The 20,730-nt window shown below is 46.0% G+C and overlaps 1 protein-coding gene across 5 annotated transcripts in view; it reads right to left on the bottom strand.

Annotated features, from left to right (window-relative positions):
- Nucleotides 1–20,730, bottom strand: part of LOC118504792 (protein O-mannosyl-transferase TMTC1-like) — a 108,786-nt gene that overhangs the window by 10,912 nt on the left and 77,144 nt on the right. For all 5 annotated transcript variants that reach the window (XM_036039770.1, XM_036039767.1, XM_036039766.1 and 2 more), the window contains exons 5-7: nucleotides 16,773–17,093; nucleotides 16,499–16,688; nucleotides 1,759–1,880 (exon numbers count right to left, since the gene is read on the bottom strand). In XM_036039770.1, the coding sequence (XP_035895663.1) occupies nucleotides 1,759–1,880; nucleotides 16,499–16,688; nucleotides 16,773–17,093 (633 nt within the window). The remainder of the gene's footprint in view (nucleotides 1–1,758; nucleotides 1,881–16,498; nucleotides 16,689–16,772; nucleotides 17,094–20,730) is intronic.

Below are 20,730 nucleotides of genomic sequence, written 5' to 3'. Positions count from 1 at the left end.
ACAATCTTTGCAGTTATTTGATGACTGAATATTTTTTGAGTAGCTCTAATGTTTGGTAACATCAAAAGGAAGTTAAAATTTTATTTTCTAAAATATTTGGGGTGGTCTGGTGGCCAAGGCGACATCGGCGCCAGCCTTCACACAGCAGGCCCGGGATTCAAATCCCATCCAGACCGCCTCCCCGTTCATAGGATTGATTACTTTACTACGAGTTAAATTAAGTCACAATGACATATATTTTCATATTGACAGGAAATTATATTTTAGGCTATTTTTTCAAACTAAATGTTGCAAAATTGGATTTAAAATTAGACTTTCGGTCGGTAGATTTACTGTTTTACTGGTTAATGAAAAAATAAATAAATGTAAACTTAGTTTTAAAGAAACTGTCTTCTTCTTTTTCTTCTAGAGCACTGAAACCTCTAGAGATCTCGCTCAGCCATTTTTGGCTTCCTTGTCTTAGTCTATCTGTGCCTCGGTACTCAGTCCTGCATACGGACAGGCTATTCGGACGGGAATTGATCCCGGAATATATTGTATGAATGCAAAAGTATCTAACGCATTTCCTTGGGGTCTCTTTAGGCTATCAATTTTTACATCTTCACTGCATCAATCGTTTGACTAAATTCGAGAGAATAAATTGATTTTAAGGAATAATTTTTCTCTTGTTTCATTTATTGAGGGGATATAAAGCCTTCGTTCAATCTTATCGACTTGTTTATTTATAAATATAATATTGTTACCGTTAAATGCAAATAATTTGAATTTTTACGTTGAGAGTTCTTTAAAGGGGCTTCCATCAATCAGAAGGACCAATCATGGTCTAGTCGGGTTTTCATGGAACCTAATACACATGTGAAAGTTCAAATGAATTTTTAAAGTCCTTAAATTTACATCAAAGCCATGACCATTTCTAGTGAAACCATTATCTAGCTTATTAAACTCCAAACTTTCTAATTAATAATTCATACGACAATCTGTTCAGCCCATAGTTCCTACGCTGCAGACTTTATAGCAATTCACTCACATTTTTGGCATAAATCATTACACTCAACGTCAACCCACAAACATGCCGACAGCGAACAACTATTTAAAGTAAAGAATAAAATGAGAAAAACTTTCGGCCATTTTTTGTGCTCCTTCAAAATACACTCCATAAAGCCATCGCTTTTTAGGGGAAAAAAGTGTTCCTACTCAAAGGCCGCACCTGTACCACGAACACACTGAGCTCAATTAAAGTTTTGTGGACGGCTTTTTGTCCGGTTTTCCCTTACGCTGCCTTTACCCGAATGGTACCCGGTAATTGGTACGATTTGAAAACTTTGCTTTTTTCCCAACCTTTATCCCACTAATATGGTTAGATAGAGTGCACAATGCGTGTGTATGTGGGCACAATTTGGGGTAGAAAAAAGTAGCTTCATTTCTCTTCTCTCTACTTCTGCTTGGTCCCCTTCTTCTAACCCATACCTTACCGGCGTCTGGAAGAATGGGTAAAGAATTACACAAAGTAACCGCACCGCAGAAATGCGTTAGGAGTATTTTTTCTTCACTTTGGCAGCGCTCGTCTGTTTGCTTCTCCTTTTCGTTTGAAGCTCAAATAGACCACGCTGGCACGTTGTTTGATAAGGTTTTCCTTTCTTTATGGCGCGCTCACCGTTTTACTAGGTGGAATTATTTCGCTTACCACCGAGCCACCGAGCCGAGGAAGAACGCTGAGCAAAAAAGAAAAAAAGGTAAACAGAAACCTCAAATACTTACCTTGGAATGTAGAGAACTCGCTCGGCGACGACGAAGCCCACCGTTACGACTAGGTTTGTGGCGGGCAGAAACGGCAGCACTAATAATAGAAACCCTAATACCACCGGCACGTGACGTTGATGCTGCGAAAGAAAGAGGGAAAGCCAGACGAACAGCATGAATGAAACGGTAGTCCACAGCGGAAGGTAGCAGCAACAACAAAAAATGGCCCATTCGAGCGGCCATTGGGTGTGGTTTGGTTTGAAAATGTTGAAGCCGGAAGCGGAAATCTTACAGTTCTCTGTTGGCTGGCTCTGAAGCTCAGTGAAAATCAGTGCCGTTTTTCCAATCGGAGGGTCGGGCAAAAAACGGAAAGCCACACGCACCCACTGCTTAGGAATCGTCCGTACGTCGAATACGTCGATCGAAGGGCCAGCCCCAGCAGCCTTACGCTACTAAGCTCGAGTCAGCTATTTTTATGTATTTCTCCGACAGTTTCCCCCCAAACCCGATCAAGTGAAACGTGTTTTTCGGGGTGGGATTTTTACCATAAAAGAGCGCTTGCTTCGGATGGCGAACGACGACTGGGTGGAACAGTTTTATTTTTCAAAGTCTGCCCTGGTAGAATTACACCGTAAGAAGTCCATTTCGGGGCGGACCGGAAGGCGTTCCATCGCTCTCTCTCTCTCTCTCTTTCTCTCTATACACATATTATCTAATGAATACGAATGAGATGGGAAACTTTTCGTCCCGTTACGTTCGACGGGCACGTAAAAAAGCAAACACGCACGTACATCAACACCAAAACCACCATTCCAGACGGCACGCTGTGGAACTCATTCGGAGGAAAACCATAATAGAGTAATGATGGCTGGTGAATCGGAAAACAGAAGTCCACCGTGATCGGGGATGTTTTCCACGTAGGCAAGGCCACACTATTACACTCGGCCCACCTCATCTCACCAGCCCCGTACGAAGGGAAAAGTTTAACTAAAAGTTTATTTAATTTATTCATAACGTTAGAGACTGGGCGTCTGTGAGGCTGAGGGAAAGTAGAGACCGGGAACGCACTGCTTTCGCTTCCCCAGTATTGCTGGCCCGAAACTTTCAACATTGTTTGGAACGATCACCGCCCACCGGTCGAAGAGTAACGCACCATGTAAAGGAAAAACGTGCCCAACCAACCTCCAAACAGCCCGAGCGGTTCTCCAGTGGGAGCAATAATTCGGTTGGACGTAAGGTGAGCCGCAACTACCTTGTAATAACACGGTAATAAAAGAACTATACTGCCGATGCTTTGCCTGTGCATATTCCTGAGAGCGGGAAGGAATAATGTCTCAAAGTCCCCTTAACGAAGTGCCCATTGGAGTTGGGGGCAAAACTTTCAATTAAGTGTCGTCCCGTGCTATCGAATTTCCCGATGGAAAGTGAGGGCATGCGGACCGGAATATTTACTCACCAGTTCGCTAGTTTCCTCCTAATTAATTGCGGTCGTGGATGGGAATGTCCTGACCCGGATGGCTCGTTGCGTTGCAGGAAATCGGTTCGTGAACAACCGGTTTATTGAGCCATTTCAACGGGCAAACCAAACCTCTTGCGGTGCTGCACGATCAGACACCGGACCGGGTTGCGCTGAATTATTCAGCGTTCGGTAAGGAGCACGACGCTTTTTCATTACATTGATTGTTGGAAAGCATTTAGTGTGATTACTTTTCACTCGCCATTTTTACGTGGGTACTTGCTTTATCTTGTGCTGGAGTGCCTTAACGGTGGATAACCACTCTTTATTTATATACTGCTCGATAAACAGTAATTAAGAAATGGTTTTGTATTAATGTCTGCATATAGAAATTCAAGAAGCTCTCTTTTTCTTTCTTTGAAGCCAAAACCGCATGGAAATGCTTGAATACGACTGAACCAAGAGCGTTTATCTTATCAGAGAAATGTGTTCATTTGAGTTCATTTTGTTCATTTATTGATCAAAGGTGTTTTACTTTGAAAATAAGTTATCTGTGGGCGTTTATCCATGAGACCTCCAGAGGTCTAGGACAAACATTTCTGATATCCTTGATGGATTGAAGACCCTTAGTATTTATTTAAGTACAGATACTTTTCTAAAGAACCCACCAACTATGATCAAACCTATCATTTGCTGATCTAGGACCACTGGCTCGATTATACTTAAATTAAACGAGCCATAACTCTGAATGTCTACTTCAAAATTCCCCTTAACCAATCTTTTTAATTGCAAGGTTTAATATTTATTTTATTCCAAGCAGCATGCTTATCGGTTTGCCAAAACACCTCCTTAACTTTCCGTTACGAAACCACAATCGTTAGCTAATAAAACACCGATCTGGTGGTCCAACACCGCCTAACCCAGCAGACCCTTTCACTGAGTGTTTCACTGGGTCATCCTTCTCTATCCTGACCCGACTTGCCACCTTGCAAACACTCCATTCATTTGCGAACGATTTGTAAGGATCGGCCTCGAACACGAGCAACCGTACCGTACTGCAGCCAACAAAGCCTATCGGTCGTAGGGGAAAAGGCTCGGAAAAAACTTTACACATCACTCGAACACTCTCCGGGGCCGGGGGTTGAAATTTTACGATTACCGTAGTTCCTGTCGGGAAAAAGGTGCAAAACGCCCAGCAGGAGAGCAGTAGCAGCAGTAGGAGTGCAAGGAGTGTGAAAAATTAATTTCTTTTCCCTCTACCCGAGAAACAGGGACCGGGAGCCGCTCCCGGTGGGAAGGAATACACAGTATCCAAACCAAGGCATCGCTTTTCCCGGGGTGGGGAAAACACTTCTTGTTTTGTGTGCCGTGCGTCCAGAGCAATACGATAAAAAGCGAATTGATTGTGGGGTTTTGGGCGAATCTTTGCCAATGCACGGAAATTACTAAGTAGTCCTCCTCCGATGTTATCCTCGGACTAATTTCATTTCGTCCTATTTATGGTATTGCTGCTCGGTCGTCCCTTGGATGTCTGCCTTTTGTGCCCGCCTGTCGGTGCCATCCTTCAACTTGGCGTTTCGGTTGGGTTGTGGTTTTCCACCGGAGCTATCCACCCCGGCTCATACATGTGTGTGTGTGTGTGTGTCTCGGGCCTTGTCGACTCCGCCCGGTATAACTTCATTGAATAAAATTGCGTACAAGCAGCCCGGGGCTCGGGCTCGAAGTACCAGCCTCGAACATCGGGACTAAATGGCAAGATGAAGATAACGTATTGAGAGGGTATTTATTATCGTGCAGTGTACGTACCACATCTACTTTATTAGTTCGCTGCTACCGATGGTTGCCCACTGGAACGTGGAAGGATGGCGGCCAACCATCGGCGGAGGTTTTTGGGGTACAAAATGGCGAAGAAAAGCAATAACCGAGCAATGATTCGAGTGTTTTTATGAGATTGAAAGATAAGATGTTCACTTTTGCTTTCAACTTTCATTTCCCGCCCGGGGTGTTCTTCCCCGATCGCGTCAGCTAACTTGTTTTCTCTGCCATGCGTGTACACGCGTCCGCTGGATGCCATTTTCCGTGGTTTCAAAGCATGCCTTTGGTTGTCCGTGTCCAGTTGTAGCAGTAATAAAGTCATCCCACTTCAAGAAGTCCATTTTGTGTGGTGTTTCAGTAGATCAAAGAGGGAGCGAGCGTTTTTCCTGATCATTTAGGGGCGCCAACAGTTGGAGAACTGAATACGTGAACTTAAATGGAACAGTCGGACAGACTTCCCCACACCCGCACGCTGGAGCTTCAATATGCTATTCTTTGTGCGTAGTTTTTCTCGCTACAACACCCCCCATTTCTACACACACACAACCGTGTCCTTGGAACCGTGAAATATGCCGCAAGACAATTGGATGCTCTATCGCCGGAACATTCTATTGTGGCCTGTTTGCCCCTAGCACAAAAAAACAAGCCAACCGCCCAAACATGCTGTTTTTGTTAGCAAAGTGTTTATTCAGTTATCGTACTGTCGTACCGCCCTTGAAGATGTCCCGAAAAGATGGGTTCGGGCCTGCTGCTGCTACTGCTGCTTTCTGCTGGCTTCTTTCCCGAACCAAGCCAATTGAATTACGTGATGAAGAGTGCTGACAGATATTTTTACGCATCCTCAGTAACAGTCCAACCGATGGTTTCGGTGTGTGTGTGTGTCTCTGGTCGATTCGTTTGTCCATAAAACTACCGGCGAGTGTGTCCCGAAAGCTGGGGTGGGCACAGGGGTAGTTTTGTAGTAAAACATGGGCCACGAAAAACTTTCCGGGGCCACTTTTCCTAACGAAGTCAACATCAATGAGGATAATGAACTGGAGTGACAATGTTTTGTAACAAGCAGCACAACGGTAAGGGGGTTAGAATGTCTCTATTGCGAACGAAAAGTCGATGTATCAATCGAGAAATGAGTTTCGGTGGATCTATTTCGGAACCCTGTGGAAAGTTGGTCGGTCAAATGAAAATAATGCGAAAAAGGGGTTGTTCTTGATGGAGTGATCGGCTTCGTCAAACACGTTCAGTTGACTGAGGTGCATCTGTGCCATGTGGGTTCATAGTTAATTTGATTTATTCGAGTATATTAATAGAAAACAGCAACGCACTTCGAGTTTTCCAAAAATTAACTTCTTCTGATCAACGTTACAGCTAAACCTTCCCTGTGTTTTTTTCGTGAGTCTTTAAAGTAGAATCGAAAGGTATAGTCTAGAGGATCGAATTTAAGATTCACAAGACTTCTCATGAACATCAGTATATCATCAAGCTTAAAATGAAATTCCTCTGAGCCGCAATAATAGAGCAATCCAATATTGCATAGAAAGACGGAGAGTACACACTATTGGATTTCTTCTCTCCCTGTCTATATGTTCTTAAGATGTCAGCCATCTCTGGTCGTTTCTCAGTATTATGTAGCAGCCTGCCCACCGCAGAGACCTCTGCATCAGCATTCAAATTGCAGCCGGCTTTTGACCTCAGATAGATGAGGTCGCTGTGCAATTATTGCTCATTTATACAGGTTTGACTTTGGGAACTCACATCACTCACTATCTAGCATTGGTATGTGTGCAATACATCTCTGATGCTTTCACTACAAACAGAACGTCACACATTATCAGCACTTTTCTTTTCTTTTTGTTAATTTGATGGGATTTTTTCTTATCAACGACAATTCAATGCCGTGGTCAGCGTGTGGGATGGAATTCCCCGCCCTATTAGCATGCCATTCTTTAATAGCATCTGTAATCAATCGGCTTTAGTTTGGCATCGGCAGCTGTCTGAAGTGAACGTGCCTGGTTGCTGGCGCTATAAATCTCGCTTCAGGATGAGACGGTTAACAGGCCCGGGTCTGTTGGTGATATTGTTGCTGATTAATTCTTGTCTCGGGTGAGAACGAGTGTGTTCTGTAACTGGAGGAAGATTTTTCATAGTTTAATCCTAATCGCTCTTCGTGTAGCATCCTCATCGTTGGTCCAAAGTATATCCGATCCGGTCAAAATTACACGCTTGTTGTGAGCAACTTTGAACCTCACGCGAACGATCAAACCGTTCTCGTCAAACTCGAAGGAACATCAGATAAGGGAGCAAGCCTGCTCACCATCAACAAATCAGCCCGCTTACAACCGGCCTCAAACACCGCAATTAACCTGCCCGTAAGTAAATGCGATTAGCATAACTAATTCTTCCCAATAAACACATCGCAACGTTTGCTTTAGCTGCCCGATAATCTACCGGCCGGTAGTTATAAAATATCCATCGATGGACAGAACGGGCTTAAGCTACACAAGGAAGCGGATTTAATACTTCTGGCCAGCTCCGTATCGGGGCTGATACAGCTCAACAAACCCATCTTTAAGCCCGGTGATTTAGTGCAGTTTCGTGCGATAGTGCTCGATGTGGATCTGAAACCGCCGGCCAGTGTTGAAACCGTCCGCGTAACCGTCCGCGATCCATCGGGAAATGTCATTCGCAGGTGGGACACGGCCAAACTGCAGGCCGGCGTGTTTGAGGCGGAACTGCAAGTCGCGACCGTGCCGCTTGTGGGGCGCTATCAAATCTCCGTCAAGCTTGGAGCTCACGAAATAGCTTCCAAAACGTTCGAGGTGAAAGAGTACGTGCTTTCGTCGTTCGATGTGGAGATACGGCCGAGAGCAGTACCGCTCGAGCGACACCAGCGACTTAATCTAACGCTTTCCGCGAAGTATTACGTTGGGAAGCCGGTGAAGGGCACGGCCACAATCGAACTGTACCTGGAGGATGAAAAACTGGATCAACGGAAGGTGGTGGCCGTGTACGGGTTGGCCCAGGTGGAGCTTCAGTTCAACGATTACCTGACCGTGTACGAAGATTCCCAGGACGTGCGTTTGAACGTCGCATTCACGCAAGACGAAACAAGTAAACCCAATCGTTCCGGAGACTCCGAACACTTTGGAACAGAAACGAACGATGCATTAACGATTCATGCACCACTTCGAATGCACCCCTTTCTTCCAGATAGGACGATTTTTAAGCAACAGCAAATACCGGTCTACAAGTACCGGTATCGGATGGAGCTCGTTAAACAACAGCCAGAATTTCGTGCTGGAAAGCAATTCCACTGTGCGCTTCATCTGCTGTTCCAAGATGGAAAGCCTGCAGCAAGAACGGCGGCCAAAGTGAGGGTGGAAGGAGTGGGGAAAACTCTTGAAACAGTTTACACGACCGATGACAAAGGCGTTATCAAACTATCACTCCAACCCGCACCATCCTCGGAAGCGATAGATATAATCGTGAGTGGGGAAATGTGCTCTGTGCGTGATAAAGTCTAGTGGAAAAGTGTTTTATTTTCATCGTCGACAGGTAACGATCGACGGGGACGAGTTGCTGTACGAGCGCATCAATAAACAAGAGCCTGGAAAAGCTTTCTTGAAGTTGGAGCTCGACTCAAAGTAAGCTTTGATTCCGCGTCCCCTAGAGTCCTGGTGAAAATAATAGCTCGTATGATTTTTAGAGTCGAAGCTGGGAAAGCGATAAAGTTGAAAGTGTCATGCAACGAGGAGATGTCCTTCTTCCTGTTCTACGTGGTCGCCAAAGGAACCATAGTGAGCTCTGGATTCATTCAACCGAAGAAAGTCACTACTTATCCGCTAGAAATCAAGGCGACGGATCAAATGGTTCCCCGGGCCAACATTATTGTAGCGACCTTGTCGAAAAGTGTCGTGCTTGTTGACGTTGTGGAGCTGGACTTCAACGATCTCAGGAACAATGTAAGTAATGAAGGGTGAGATTCATTGGACTTCATAATTTGATTCACATTTGATTTGATTTGTTTTCACAGTTCAACATCAAAATTGATAAAACAAAGGTTAAACCAGGAGAAGCACTTCAACTGCACATGAGTGGCCGGCCAGGCGCTTACGTAGCGCTAGCGGCTTATGATAAGAGCTTGCTCCAGGCGAGCTCCAACCATGATATCTTTTGGCAGGACATTATGGATGTCTTCAATGGATTCCACATGTTCCAACGGAATGAGTTTGATTTCTTTCATGTTAGTAGTTCTTGGTGAGTAATGCAACTTGGCGCTTATAACACCTCTGACTTTTGAAACCATTGCAGAGCATGGGACTGTTTGCCCGAACGATGGACCACTTGCAGTTTGATAAAGGTATGTCTACACGATCAGCTCTCATTCCGGCGACTTTGTAAGCGTCCTTGTGGTTTCAGGAGGTGATCAGTCTTTCAGAGCTGGCTCAGTACCCAGCACTAAAGGAACTAAAAACAAGTTGGTCTCATTTCGAACCAATTTCCTCGAATCTTGGCTCTGGAAAACGACCACAATTGCGTCCTCAGGAAACACCACGCTTAAGGAAACCGTTCCAGACACGACCACTGCATGGCATTTGACCGGCTTCTCGGTGGATCCTGTGTACGGGCTGGGTATCATAAAGCAGCCGATCGAACTCATCACGGAACAGCAGTTCTACATCGTAGAGAACTTGCCCTACTCTGTCAAGCGTGGCGAAGCAGTTGCATTGCAGTTTATCATTTTTAGCAATTTTCCTGAACCACATAAAGCTTCTGTAACACTGTTCAATGTGGACAACCAGACTGAATTCATTGGAAAGCCTGGAGGAGGTATGTTGTGTTTGAAGTTCTGAGCTTCTCATCCTAGAACTCATAAAAAATGGAATTAATTTCTTATAGAGACAAGCTACACGAAGACGGTTCAAGTGACCTCAGCCACCGGAGCTGCAGTGTCCTTCCCAATAAAAGCACGCAAGCTTGGTGAGATGATCATCAGAGTGAAGGCTTCAATTGATCCTGCCACCGATACGATCGAAAGCGTCGTTCGAGTTTTGCCGGAGAGTTTGGTGAAGCGAGAGATGATTTCCCGCTTCTTCTGTCACAATTCCTACCTTAACCAGTCGTTCAGCATAAACTTAGACATCGACAGGAAGGCGGATGCGGAACATAAGAAGATTGATTTTATCCTCACGCGTGAGTCACGACTCCAATAGTCTGAAGATCGCAACATTCAAATCCTCAACCTTTCACCGCAGCAAACATCCTCACCTCAGTGATGGACAATCTGGAGAGCCTTCTGTCCGTCCCGACCGGTTGCGGCGAGCAGAACATGATGCGGCTCGTACCGATTGTCCAAGTTCTCGACTACCTGACGTCGATCGGTTCCGCCAACAAGCCGTTAACCGATAAAGCCATCGGTCTGCTCAAGGCTGGCTACCAGAACCAGATGCGCTTCCGGCAGCCGGATGGATCGTTTGGTCTGTGGGAGAAAAGCGGCGGAGGCGTCTTTTTGACTGCATTCGTGGGAAAAACGCTCGCCACGGCTGCAAAGTACATTTCCGAGATCGAACCAACGATGGTGGCGAAAGCGTACGATTGGCTTGCTTCGAAGCAGCATAGCTCAGGCTGGTTCGACGAAGTAGGACCCATATTCCACCGCGACATGCAGGGAGGCTTGCGCCAGGGCATCGCTTTGACATCTTTCGTGCTAATTTCCTTGCTCGAACACCCGCAAACAGCAACCAAACATGCAGCGGTTATTGGGAAGGGCATCGCATACGTAACGAACACGTTGGATAGCATTCAAGATTCGTACGATCTTGCCATCGCAACGTACGCGTTGATGTTACAGGGCCACCACGCAGGGGAACGATTCCTCGAGAAGCTCATCGGCATGTCCACCGTTCAGCATAATGGGACGGAACGGTTCTGGCAGCGAGGCGCGCACGGCATCGAAACGACAGCCTACGGATTGCTGTCCTTCGTGCTGGCGGAAAAGTACGTCGACGGAACGTCCATCATGCGTTGGTTGGTGAAGCAGCGTTACACGCCGGGCAGCTTCCCACGCACCCAGGACACTTTCGTCGGGCTCAAGGCACTCACCAAGCTGGCGGAGAAAATCTCACCCTCAAGAAACGATTACTCCGTCCAGTTGTGGCACTCGGGGCGCAAGAAGGAGTTCCGCATCAATTCGCAGGACATTGGAACGCTTCACCATGCCGAAGGTATTGACGATGCGTCCCAGTTGCAAATCAACGTGGCGGGTATGGGCTTCGGATTGCTGCAGGTGGCGTACGAGTACGGTGTAGATTTACGGAACTTCACCAACAGTTTTAAGCTGCAGCTTCGGAAAACGCTAACCAATGCCGACCAACAGCTACGGCTCGAGGTGTGCTCCAGCTTCATCCCCAAGATGTCGGACGGCCGGTCAAACATGGCGCTGGTCGAGGTGAACTTTCCAAGTGGCTACAGCGTTGACCCGAAACCCATCACCGAAGCAACCAAGCAGAATCCCATACAGGTGAGTGCACTCGAGAGTTGAATCCCACTCGGGCAACTTCTCACCGGCTGACGGTGTATTGAATGTTGTAGAAAACGGAGGTCCGGTTCGGTGGTACTTCGGTGGTCGTGTACTACAACAACATGGGCACGGAACGGAACTGCTTCACGATTACTGCGTTCCGACGGCTGAAGGTCGCATTGAAACGTCCAGCGTACGTTCTGGTGCATGATTATTACGAGCCAAGTAAGTGACGAACGGCTTCAAAACTTCAAAACTTCATTTACACTCACCCGAGCTGACGTTGCTAACCTTTTGTGTGTTGCTTACTTTTGCCACAGCGCTGAACGCCATCAAGATGTATCAAGTAGACGATCAAGGTGTGTGTGATGTTTGTGAAGGAGCAGAGTGCCCACCATCGTGCAAGGGTTGAGACGAGGTGGGCAGGAAGCGGCTGGACACCGGAGATCCTCAAGTCGTCTAATTTCTGTTCATCAGAATCTTCTTGAACTTGGACTGCATAACAATTCGTCAAGTACACATGCTCCAGATCAGTTTAATAAATTAAGGAAAACGTTACCCAGAGTGCTCTTTCAGGTCAGTCATAGGCCACCATAAAACTCTTGAAGACTATTTATTATTGTAAATACTTTCTTTCTTTCCATACCAAAGACGCACATGAATACTCTCAAAATTAACCAGAAAGTAGTCAATTATATCAAACAGCATCTTTATTGACAAAGCTCTCCCAGAAATTGACTCAAATGCTTCTTTCCCTGTGGCAGGCCCTGGAGCTAATATATTTCGCAACCCCCGGCAAGGCTTATCGTTTGACCGAATGGCGTGAAGCAAGACATATTTTCGTCGAATCGCATCCCCTTGGCTCGCTCCGGTTTCCTGGTCACGGCTCGGGAGTACATCATTTATCTTAAGCTGTCATGATTTCGGGTTCGCCTGTCGTTAGATTGTACTCGATAACATCGACGCAGGGTATCGACGGCCGGCTCCAGCCGGCTTCAGGTCGGCTTTCGCCTTTGACAGCGTTAGTACGTTTATTTCGGTGATCATATGTCGGTGTCGTCACCGAAAACAACAATTTATAGCTGACGTAATCCCGATTGCAACTGTCGAGCGGAAGCGGATCCGGAAAACCAATACCCAGCCACTGGCCTGTCAATCAAGCTAAACTCGAGCGAGGTTCGAACAGCTTGACTCGAACGCTCCCGCACACACACACACACACACACACACACACACACACACACAGACAACCAGGAGACTGGAGGGAGCTGGAGCCTCTGGTCGCAAATTTATGGCACACTTTGCCGAAAAACATAACCTGCCTCTCTCGCTCTTCCTCTCTTGCTCCTCTACTCATTCGACTTGGAACTTTTATTAGGATCAGCCGGCCCACGGTTGCTGGCAGTAAGAGGGTGGCAAAAAAGTAAAAGTTACATAAAACGTCATTTATCTAATTCACTTATCAATTTACTGCTGCTGCTACTGCTGTTACAAACCGGCGGGCCAGCGCGACGAGCCGCTACGAGGAGTAAGATTTCTTTACCCGCGCTGGCAACACTTTCCCGAGCACTTTCGCGCGCACTTCGCAAGGCTAGGCTGCGCGATACTTCCCTGAGTGGGGTGTTGATCGTTGCGTCTCATCAATCAACAGCCGCAAATAACAATACTAACAAGCGAGCGCTTTCAGGGCGGGCGGGTATCATGCCCGCAGCTAGATCCGGCACCGGACGCACCACCGCAGCGACCCGAAGAGAGTTGTCCTGATTGATTGATAACACATAACAGCCAGTAACCGGTTGGTGGTGATGGTGAAGTATTTGTGCTACGGTCGCGCACATCATCGCGTGTGTTGGCAGTTGCGTCTGTGCCGTACGGGAGCGCACACGAAACATGAGAGTGGTTCAAACGGTAGAAATGAAACATATGCGGTGCTGGCTGTCGAGCGTTTTGCCTAACTTCAGGCGCTCAATAGGTAAATATCCAAATAGGACATATTTCTACATATTTTCATGGAAGTTGCGCATGATATTTAAAACCTAAAATAAATGCCTATTGCAAGTTCAATAATTTGTACGCAAAGTTTAAATTAAAAATGCACTAGAGATATACCAAGCCAAGCCAAGTAAAATATATATCAACTTATCAGACTCTTTATGAAAAGAATGAATAAGTATTTGACTTTTTTTGTCGATAAATTTATTTTTCATTTTATTGCCACAAAGCTCTCTGCTTTACGCCCATTGTGCCCGTAGTTAATCGTACTGCCAATACTTGCACAGGGCCAGCACTCTCAAATGAGTTCCTCTGCTCGAAACGAGGTTAAAGATACTGACGAGGCCTGAAACTGATGTTTTCTGGCGTAGGCATTAAAACAGAATAATTTGATGTGGTTCTGGTTGCTGCATCCCCCCACTCGTCCTCCTTGTCCACCCCTCCAACCTTTCTTGCTGAGGTTTCAGTGTGTCTATCCGACTCCTCCTCCCGAGCCAGAAAGGTGCCGACACAGGCGAATAAGTGCGATCGGTTTGAGTTGGTTTGGCCTGTGAAGTGGTCTCACTAGGTAATGGCGAACGCGTCACCACCAGCTGCTCCTTTCTTCATCACCCTCCCCGAACACTATCACGAGCTCGTGTGTTTGGAGCGAGGAAATTAGATGAACCAGAACGCGCCTCGACACGCCACACGGTTGATGGAAACACCGAGCCCTAGCTCGATGGAACGTAGGAAAGAAAAATCTCAACCTAAACGAGAGATAAATCAACGATAGACCCCCGGAAGTCGGGGCCCGGCCTACGCGCTGAGCCGGGGCGCAAGCTATCTTTAGTCCTTTAGCCGCGTCCTCTCGCCGACTCGCTTACATCATCATCAAGGTCTTTATTCCGCTTTCGAGTGTTTGCGTGTGTCCCTTCCGTTCGGCGCGTTGCCAACGGCTACGGTCCTGTCCCGGGCTTGAGAAATCTTGCCTGGCTGGCCGAAATTAAGAATGAACGATTGGGAAATGAAGCCCATTTGTTCTAATGAGCTGAGTGGATGCCCGAGATTGACTGTATCGAGTCACGGCACATTCGCACTTCACGCCCGACCAGTTTCAAGGGAAATACACGCTACGCAGCTTTTTGCTCCCTCCTCTAAATCAGCGTCGAGCCATCTTCTGGAGAAGGAATTGAATTTTGAAGTATCACCGCGTTTGGGGGTTTCGGGGAAGAAGCACTGATCTAGAATGCACGGAACGAATATCGCTTCATTGAGATGAAGCCAACCACATGCACCGTCCTTTTTCCGATTCTCCATTTTGTTCAAATCCTCGCAGCTTGTCTGCGACACCCTTGCGCTATAGACGTTATCGGTTATCGATGCTTTTCATCCAGGCTTTACTTCGATTTAGTGCTCATTCCTGGCGAAACATTTTCGACATTGAATTGTGGAGATTTTTTCTCGCCTCGTCGGTTTCTGGTGAATAATGAGCTTCTCAGAATTGTCTTCGGGACGCAAACTATGGCTGATCATTAAAATCTCACAGTGTAGTTTTGAGTTTGATTCGAAGTTGAAAAGCTGCCAAAAAGTGACGACGAAGTCTCTTTGGTTTAAGATAAATGAAAAGTTTTGTAAATTTCATACTGTTAGGCGTAGTAATAAAAAGTGATTACTTTTTTGAATCATTGTATTTTTTTTCTTACTTTTGTCCCAGACAATCCTTGTAAAATACAACCTGTCAAGTCTCGCTATTTTTCGTATCTTTTCCCGCGAAGAAAGCGCAATGAAAGGTTAATAAAATTCCACATCACCAGCAGCAAAAATACACCGCAAACTTCAATGAACTGCAAACCACACCGATACCGTGGAAAATAAACTACATTTTCCCCGAGCTTAATCCCACTGGCAGCAGCATCCCGGTTGATCCAAACGTGACGAGTTTGCAAATGGACCCTTCAGCTGACCATCGTTGGGCAATTAACGTCAATAAGCAGCTTGCAGTGTGATCAATAAATAATCGATGCATTACATCAATCAATCGTTTTCCGGATGAGGATGTGTGTGTGTGTTTGTCTGGCGGTTTGATTTGAACGGAGGATGGTTTTTTATTCCACGTTTTCCCTATCGCAGCGCAGAAAAGAGGGATTTTTTTACACGAACTTTCCATCAGAAGAGTGGTGCGCTATTCGCTTTACTTTTAGCTTATACTATCACCGGTCCAATCGTGAGTTGAAATCGAAAACGCTCCGCACATGATACAATATTTGCACAGTTGATTGCAATCGGTTGGCGTGCTATCGGGACCTAGGCATTCCCGGCCAAACAAAACAAAACAAAAAAAAACATTCCTCTCACAGTGCCCATGATGGATTGGTAAGTGCAGGAATGCACGTGCACTTGTTTGTTGGCAGAATAATAAGGGAGAGGGGAGAATGCGGGAATCCAGGGTGGAAAAAGAATCCACCAACATGCAAAACGCATAAAACCGTGAGCAAATACGATTCCGTTCCCGTATTGCAATATGAATCATGTCGAAACAGCTCGCGATTGCATCGCCTGTCTCCCCAGTGCATCGTTCGTTAGTTTTGCGCCTAAAACTATGCAATTGGTAGAGCAGCAGCATGACGGAACGCGGACGGCATTTTTTGCTGTTATGACAGACATCGGCGAATTGGAACGAATCCGAAAAATATGTACGAACGAAACGGATGGGATGTGCCGTTCAGTCCTGCGGCCAGATGAAAATCCCCCCCCCCCCCCCCCCCCCGGTTCGCATTCGCTAAACTCAAACACATCACAGCACATTTGTATTTGATGTATGGGGCTTTGCTTCCGCTTCTGTATCGATTGCTACTGGGCGAAGCTGTTCACTTTTTTGGGGATCGAGTGTACCGAGCCGAGTACCATGGCCGTGCAGACAGAACCGATCCAGCAGAACCGAACGAAGAGACCCGAGGATGGAAAAAAGCAATAAATAATTGATATATTTTAATTACCTCGCAATCCATAAGCCCGCGAAACGCGAACAGTAGCGCCGCACCGAACGCAATAAACGTGAGCAGGTTCCGCGGATCGCTGAGCGTGGTGACGAGCGGGATCGAACCCATCTGCCAGTCGTGGCTGAGCGTCGATGGGCACAGCAGCAGCCACCAGTTGAAGGCGGCCAGATAGCAGAAGGTCAGCAGACTGTAGACAATATCGGTACAAACAACGTGAAACACTGCCCAAAAAAAGAGCACCGAGCCAGCACGAAATGGGGCTGTGACTTACCGCACGTAAAGATTGGGATGGAAGGCGGTCGGATTGTCCTGCTGCGAGAATCGTGGTAGCGAACCCTGCAGCAGGGCTAACCGCACCGCTAGCAGTACACCCATCGAGAGCAGCACACGCGACACACGGCGTCCGAACTGATGCGTTTCTTCGGTCCAGCGCATGTCCTGGACGGTGCGCTTGAGGGCGGGCCAGTTGCGGTACGTGTCGTAGGCGACGTTGAGCAGAAACACGGTGATGCCCGTCTCTTTGGCCAGCATGCTCAGACCGCCGAGCACGATGCTGAGCCAAATGGAGTTCATGTCGGGTTCGTAGGAACGGCTGGAAAATAAAATATGGAAGGGTATTTTGTTGAGTTTTAGTATACACTTTACGTTGTTTGTTAGAACTTTTATTACTTTTAATATTAAACCATCAGTTGTGAGGAAGATTTAATCTTGATTAGAAAATTGATAAATTCTCTAAAAAGTCGATTCGGTCCCTGTGGCAAGTAATCTTCCGTTAAAGTAGGTAACTTATCTACTAGCCGAGGGTTTATATCTTATACTTCTTAACTACATCACGCTGTAACTGCGCTTAGGCTTGAGTCTCTCAGTCGTTTATGACTAGCCGTTTGATCTTTTCATGAGATGATAGCTCGATTATTTTTATCATTTGAAAGCATTTCCTATAATTTATAGCTAAGCTGCACTGAAGTATAGAACCCTCATCTATAAACACTTATAGGGAATCCAAACACGTATATACTGTCAAAATCCGTTACTCGCCAATTTAAACGTGTTTGAGTCAATTTATTAAATAAAGCAAACAAAGTTGTTTATTTAGTGTCAACTCAACCACCTGTCTACTATATTAATGACAATCTATCATTATTTCGATCCATCAAGCTTTAATAAAAACCTGAAAGCAGGAAATGACAGTTCTATTCGCCAGAGACCAGTGGATTGAATATCACCAGGCTAGCTTTGACGCTATTGTTTTTTCCCCATGACAAAGGATCAATAATTACTTTATTCTCTTTTTAATTGCATCTCACTAGTTTGCTGTTTTTTGCTGATGGCCGCTTTCAATAGCTCTCCACCAGTAAATTACATTTTAATCGTCAAGTTAATTATTTTGTTCCATTGCACTACCATCGCTCACGGTGCATCATCCGGCCAGCTTTGATGGCTATCATGTCACGATGCTTCACAACAATGGGTCGCACACGCTCACGATGCTCGCAGAAAAGCTTTCCAACTTCACCGAACCGAAGCCCGAACGCGCTTCCTTAAGCTCCCCGAGCCGGAAAATGTTAAATAATGAAAGTAAGCCTTTCCCTTCGCCCTGTGCTCGGCCCCACAAGCCACAACAAGAATTAAACTAACGAGCACAACAACTCGCAGGCTGCTTGTAATCCGTAAAAAAGGCGTCATTCCCATAGCTATCCGATTGAGGTTTTGTCTTGTCTTTTTCCCCATTTGAGATGAATTTTCTTTCACGGTGGTTAGAGCAGCACCGGCCGGCTGCCTTTCATTCCAATTCCGCTGGCTACAGTGGCAACCTCGCTATGCGCGAGGGAAGTTGTGTGTGTGTGTGCATTGTCATTTCTTTGGTAAGTAGCTCTCATCCGTTGTTCCGTTGGTTCGGTGCCTTTGAATGTTACGCGCGGTTGCAGCGCTGCATCGGTATTGCAATTCGACATGCCGGGCCCGGTCCCGCCGGTTCGAGGAAAAACGGGACAAGCTTCCCGTCACATTCCGAGCCCTTCAGTGGCTCGCTTTTAGTTTACCAAAAAGGAACACACAGCTTCTCTTACTGGTGGAGCGGATGGTGTGAAAATGAGGTTAGGAGCAAGGGTGAGGGTTGAAAAGTTCGCCCGTCATCATTTCCACCAGTCATTCGGTGGATGCACCTGAGAGCGACGTTAAGAGATGCAAGTTTTTCCGGGGTGTTGTCTCATTTTCTTAAAACACTAACCATACTGGTTCACCAGTCAAGTTTCTTTTAAAGTTCTTTTGTGTTGTTGTGTTACGTTCTCCCTTTTTTTTCCTCCTCCTCACTCTTACTTAGTTTGCTCATTGAGCTACATTCTTAAACAATGCACAAACAAAAACTCTGTCATGATGTAATAGCGGAAACTTCTCAAGTTGATGCAACTGGAAGCAGAGAGCGACTGAGGAAAAGAGAAAGGAAAAAGCGGGGAAATCGAAAAACCAACTCAACCAGCGAAGACAGTTCCTGAAGGATCGTAAGATGAGGTTGGACGAAGAATGTTTAAACATTAAAGAAGTCCCACTTGCTTGCCAGGCAGCAGCAGCAGCAGCAGCGGCAGATGGTGTTTTTACAATTGTTTTCCTTTTCCTTGGTTAGTGCTCAGTTTGACCAACACCAGCTGTTGTTTTGCTGTGCTTACAGCCCCCTGCTCGTCATCGTTACTGCTCGCCTTAAAGTCATCGCTGTTCGCTTTTTAATTAGAAAAACAGACTCTCACACAGTAAGGCACGCATGCCACTTTGGACCGAGCGCTCAAACAAACGTCCAACCGAAAGGACTTGCTTCGAAAAACAAACACACGCTCATTCATACACCGTTCGCTCCACCACTCAAACAGCGTCAACCTAGCCTAACGCTGGCCTGAAAGTTGGTTACGCGCCTGAAAGTAGGCAACCATGAAAGCAACACTTTCCAGTAGAAGAAATTAAAATGTCGATTTCTCGCCCTCGTGAATTATTCATGCTCATGGAAAGAGAGCGATGGGGTGTATATTCTCTCTCTCTCTTTCTCTCTCATGACACCCACTGAAAGCCTTTTTCCCAAAAACACAAACCCCACCCGAAAGAGTTTTGCGAGTGAGCTCCGGAGTGGGTTTCGGTGTGCGAAATCGGTACGGTCAAACACACTAATTGCTTGAATTATGATGACCTATCAGTTCGAAAGTGTGTTTTTTTTTATCTTCCCACCCTGCTCGTACACCCCACGGTGACGTACGCAATTAAAGTTGATGGAAACATTCCGACACTAAAATCGTGTACGTGCAGAGGGACCTTTCATCGCAAACGATTTAGATCAAAGTGTTGCGTGCCTGCCTAGCGAGTTTTGCTGCCCGTGTTTTTTTGTTGTTGGTTCAATTTTCCCTTTTTTATTATTTACCATCCAACACTCTACCGAACCCACCCGGTCTCTGCTAGTAGGGGCTCTTTCTAGAGCTAGATTCCAACGTGGTAGAAGATTTTTCCTTTTTTTTTTTTGCAAAATGCTGCCAATTGAGCAATTATGCTAAATGCGTATGAATTTAAGTTCCATTTGATGGACCTTTTCGGTCGCAAAAGGCTTTCGCTTTCCCTGGACGGTATGAGTTCTCGTTAAAAAAGAGCTAGCTGCTGAGGAATTGAGAGCGAGGCGAAGAAGGCAAGAGGGGCCATTAAAATTCGAAAACCACTGAGGACCTTTCGCTAGGGCTAGGAGCTGGGCTGAGGTTTTTCAAATTTGCAATAGAATTCCATCCACAGGCTGCCAGGATTCGTCGTATGGGTTTGCATAATAAGACGAGATGGGTGAAATGCTTTTAGGAGGTGCCAAAGGATTAAGGACTAGAAGGGAAACTACAGCTCTATTTGGCAGTTTGTTTGTTGTTGTATTTGAATTCTAGCCTCTAGTTTAGGATGTAGTTCTTATCCGTCCAAATAAGTGCAAATTATGTGATGGTTTTCATAAATATGGCCAGTTCAATACGTATTTTATCAATACGCGATATTATTCAACAAATATTTATCATTTAACCTTATAAACTCTTTAAGGAAAACTCCGGTGAACTTCTATCCGTCCAACCGTCAGCTCCGCAGGATACAAAGAAAATCAAACATTGGTCTACTAACACACATATACAAAGACCACATACACACACCCAGAGGTTACACACATTAATTCCGGATTTGTATCCTAACACCCTTCATCAACTCTTTCAGTCCCGCACACG

Source organism: Anopheles stephensi, chromosome 2, assembly GCF_013141755.1.
Source record: "Anopheles stephensi strain Indian chromosome 2, UCI_ANSTEP_V1.0, whole genome shotgun sequence".
In the NCBI taxonomy this organism is placed as follows: Eukaryota; Metazoa; Arthropoda; class Insecta; order Diptera; family Culicidae; genus Anopheles; species Anopheles stephensi.
This window is presented reverse-complemented; position numbering and strand designations above follow the sequence as displayed.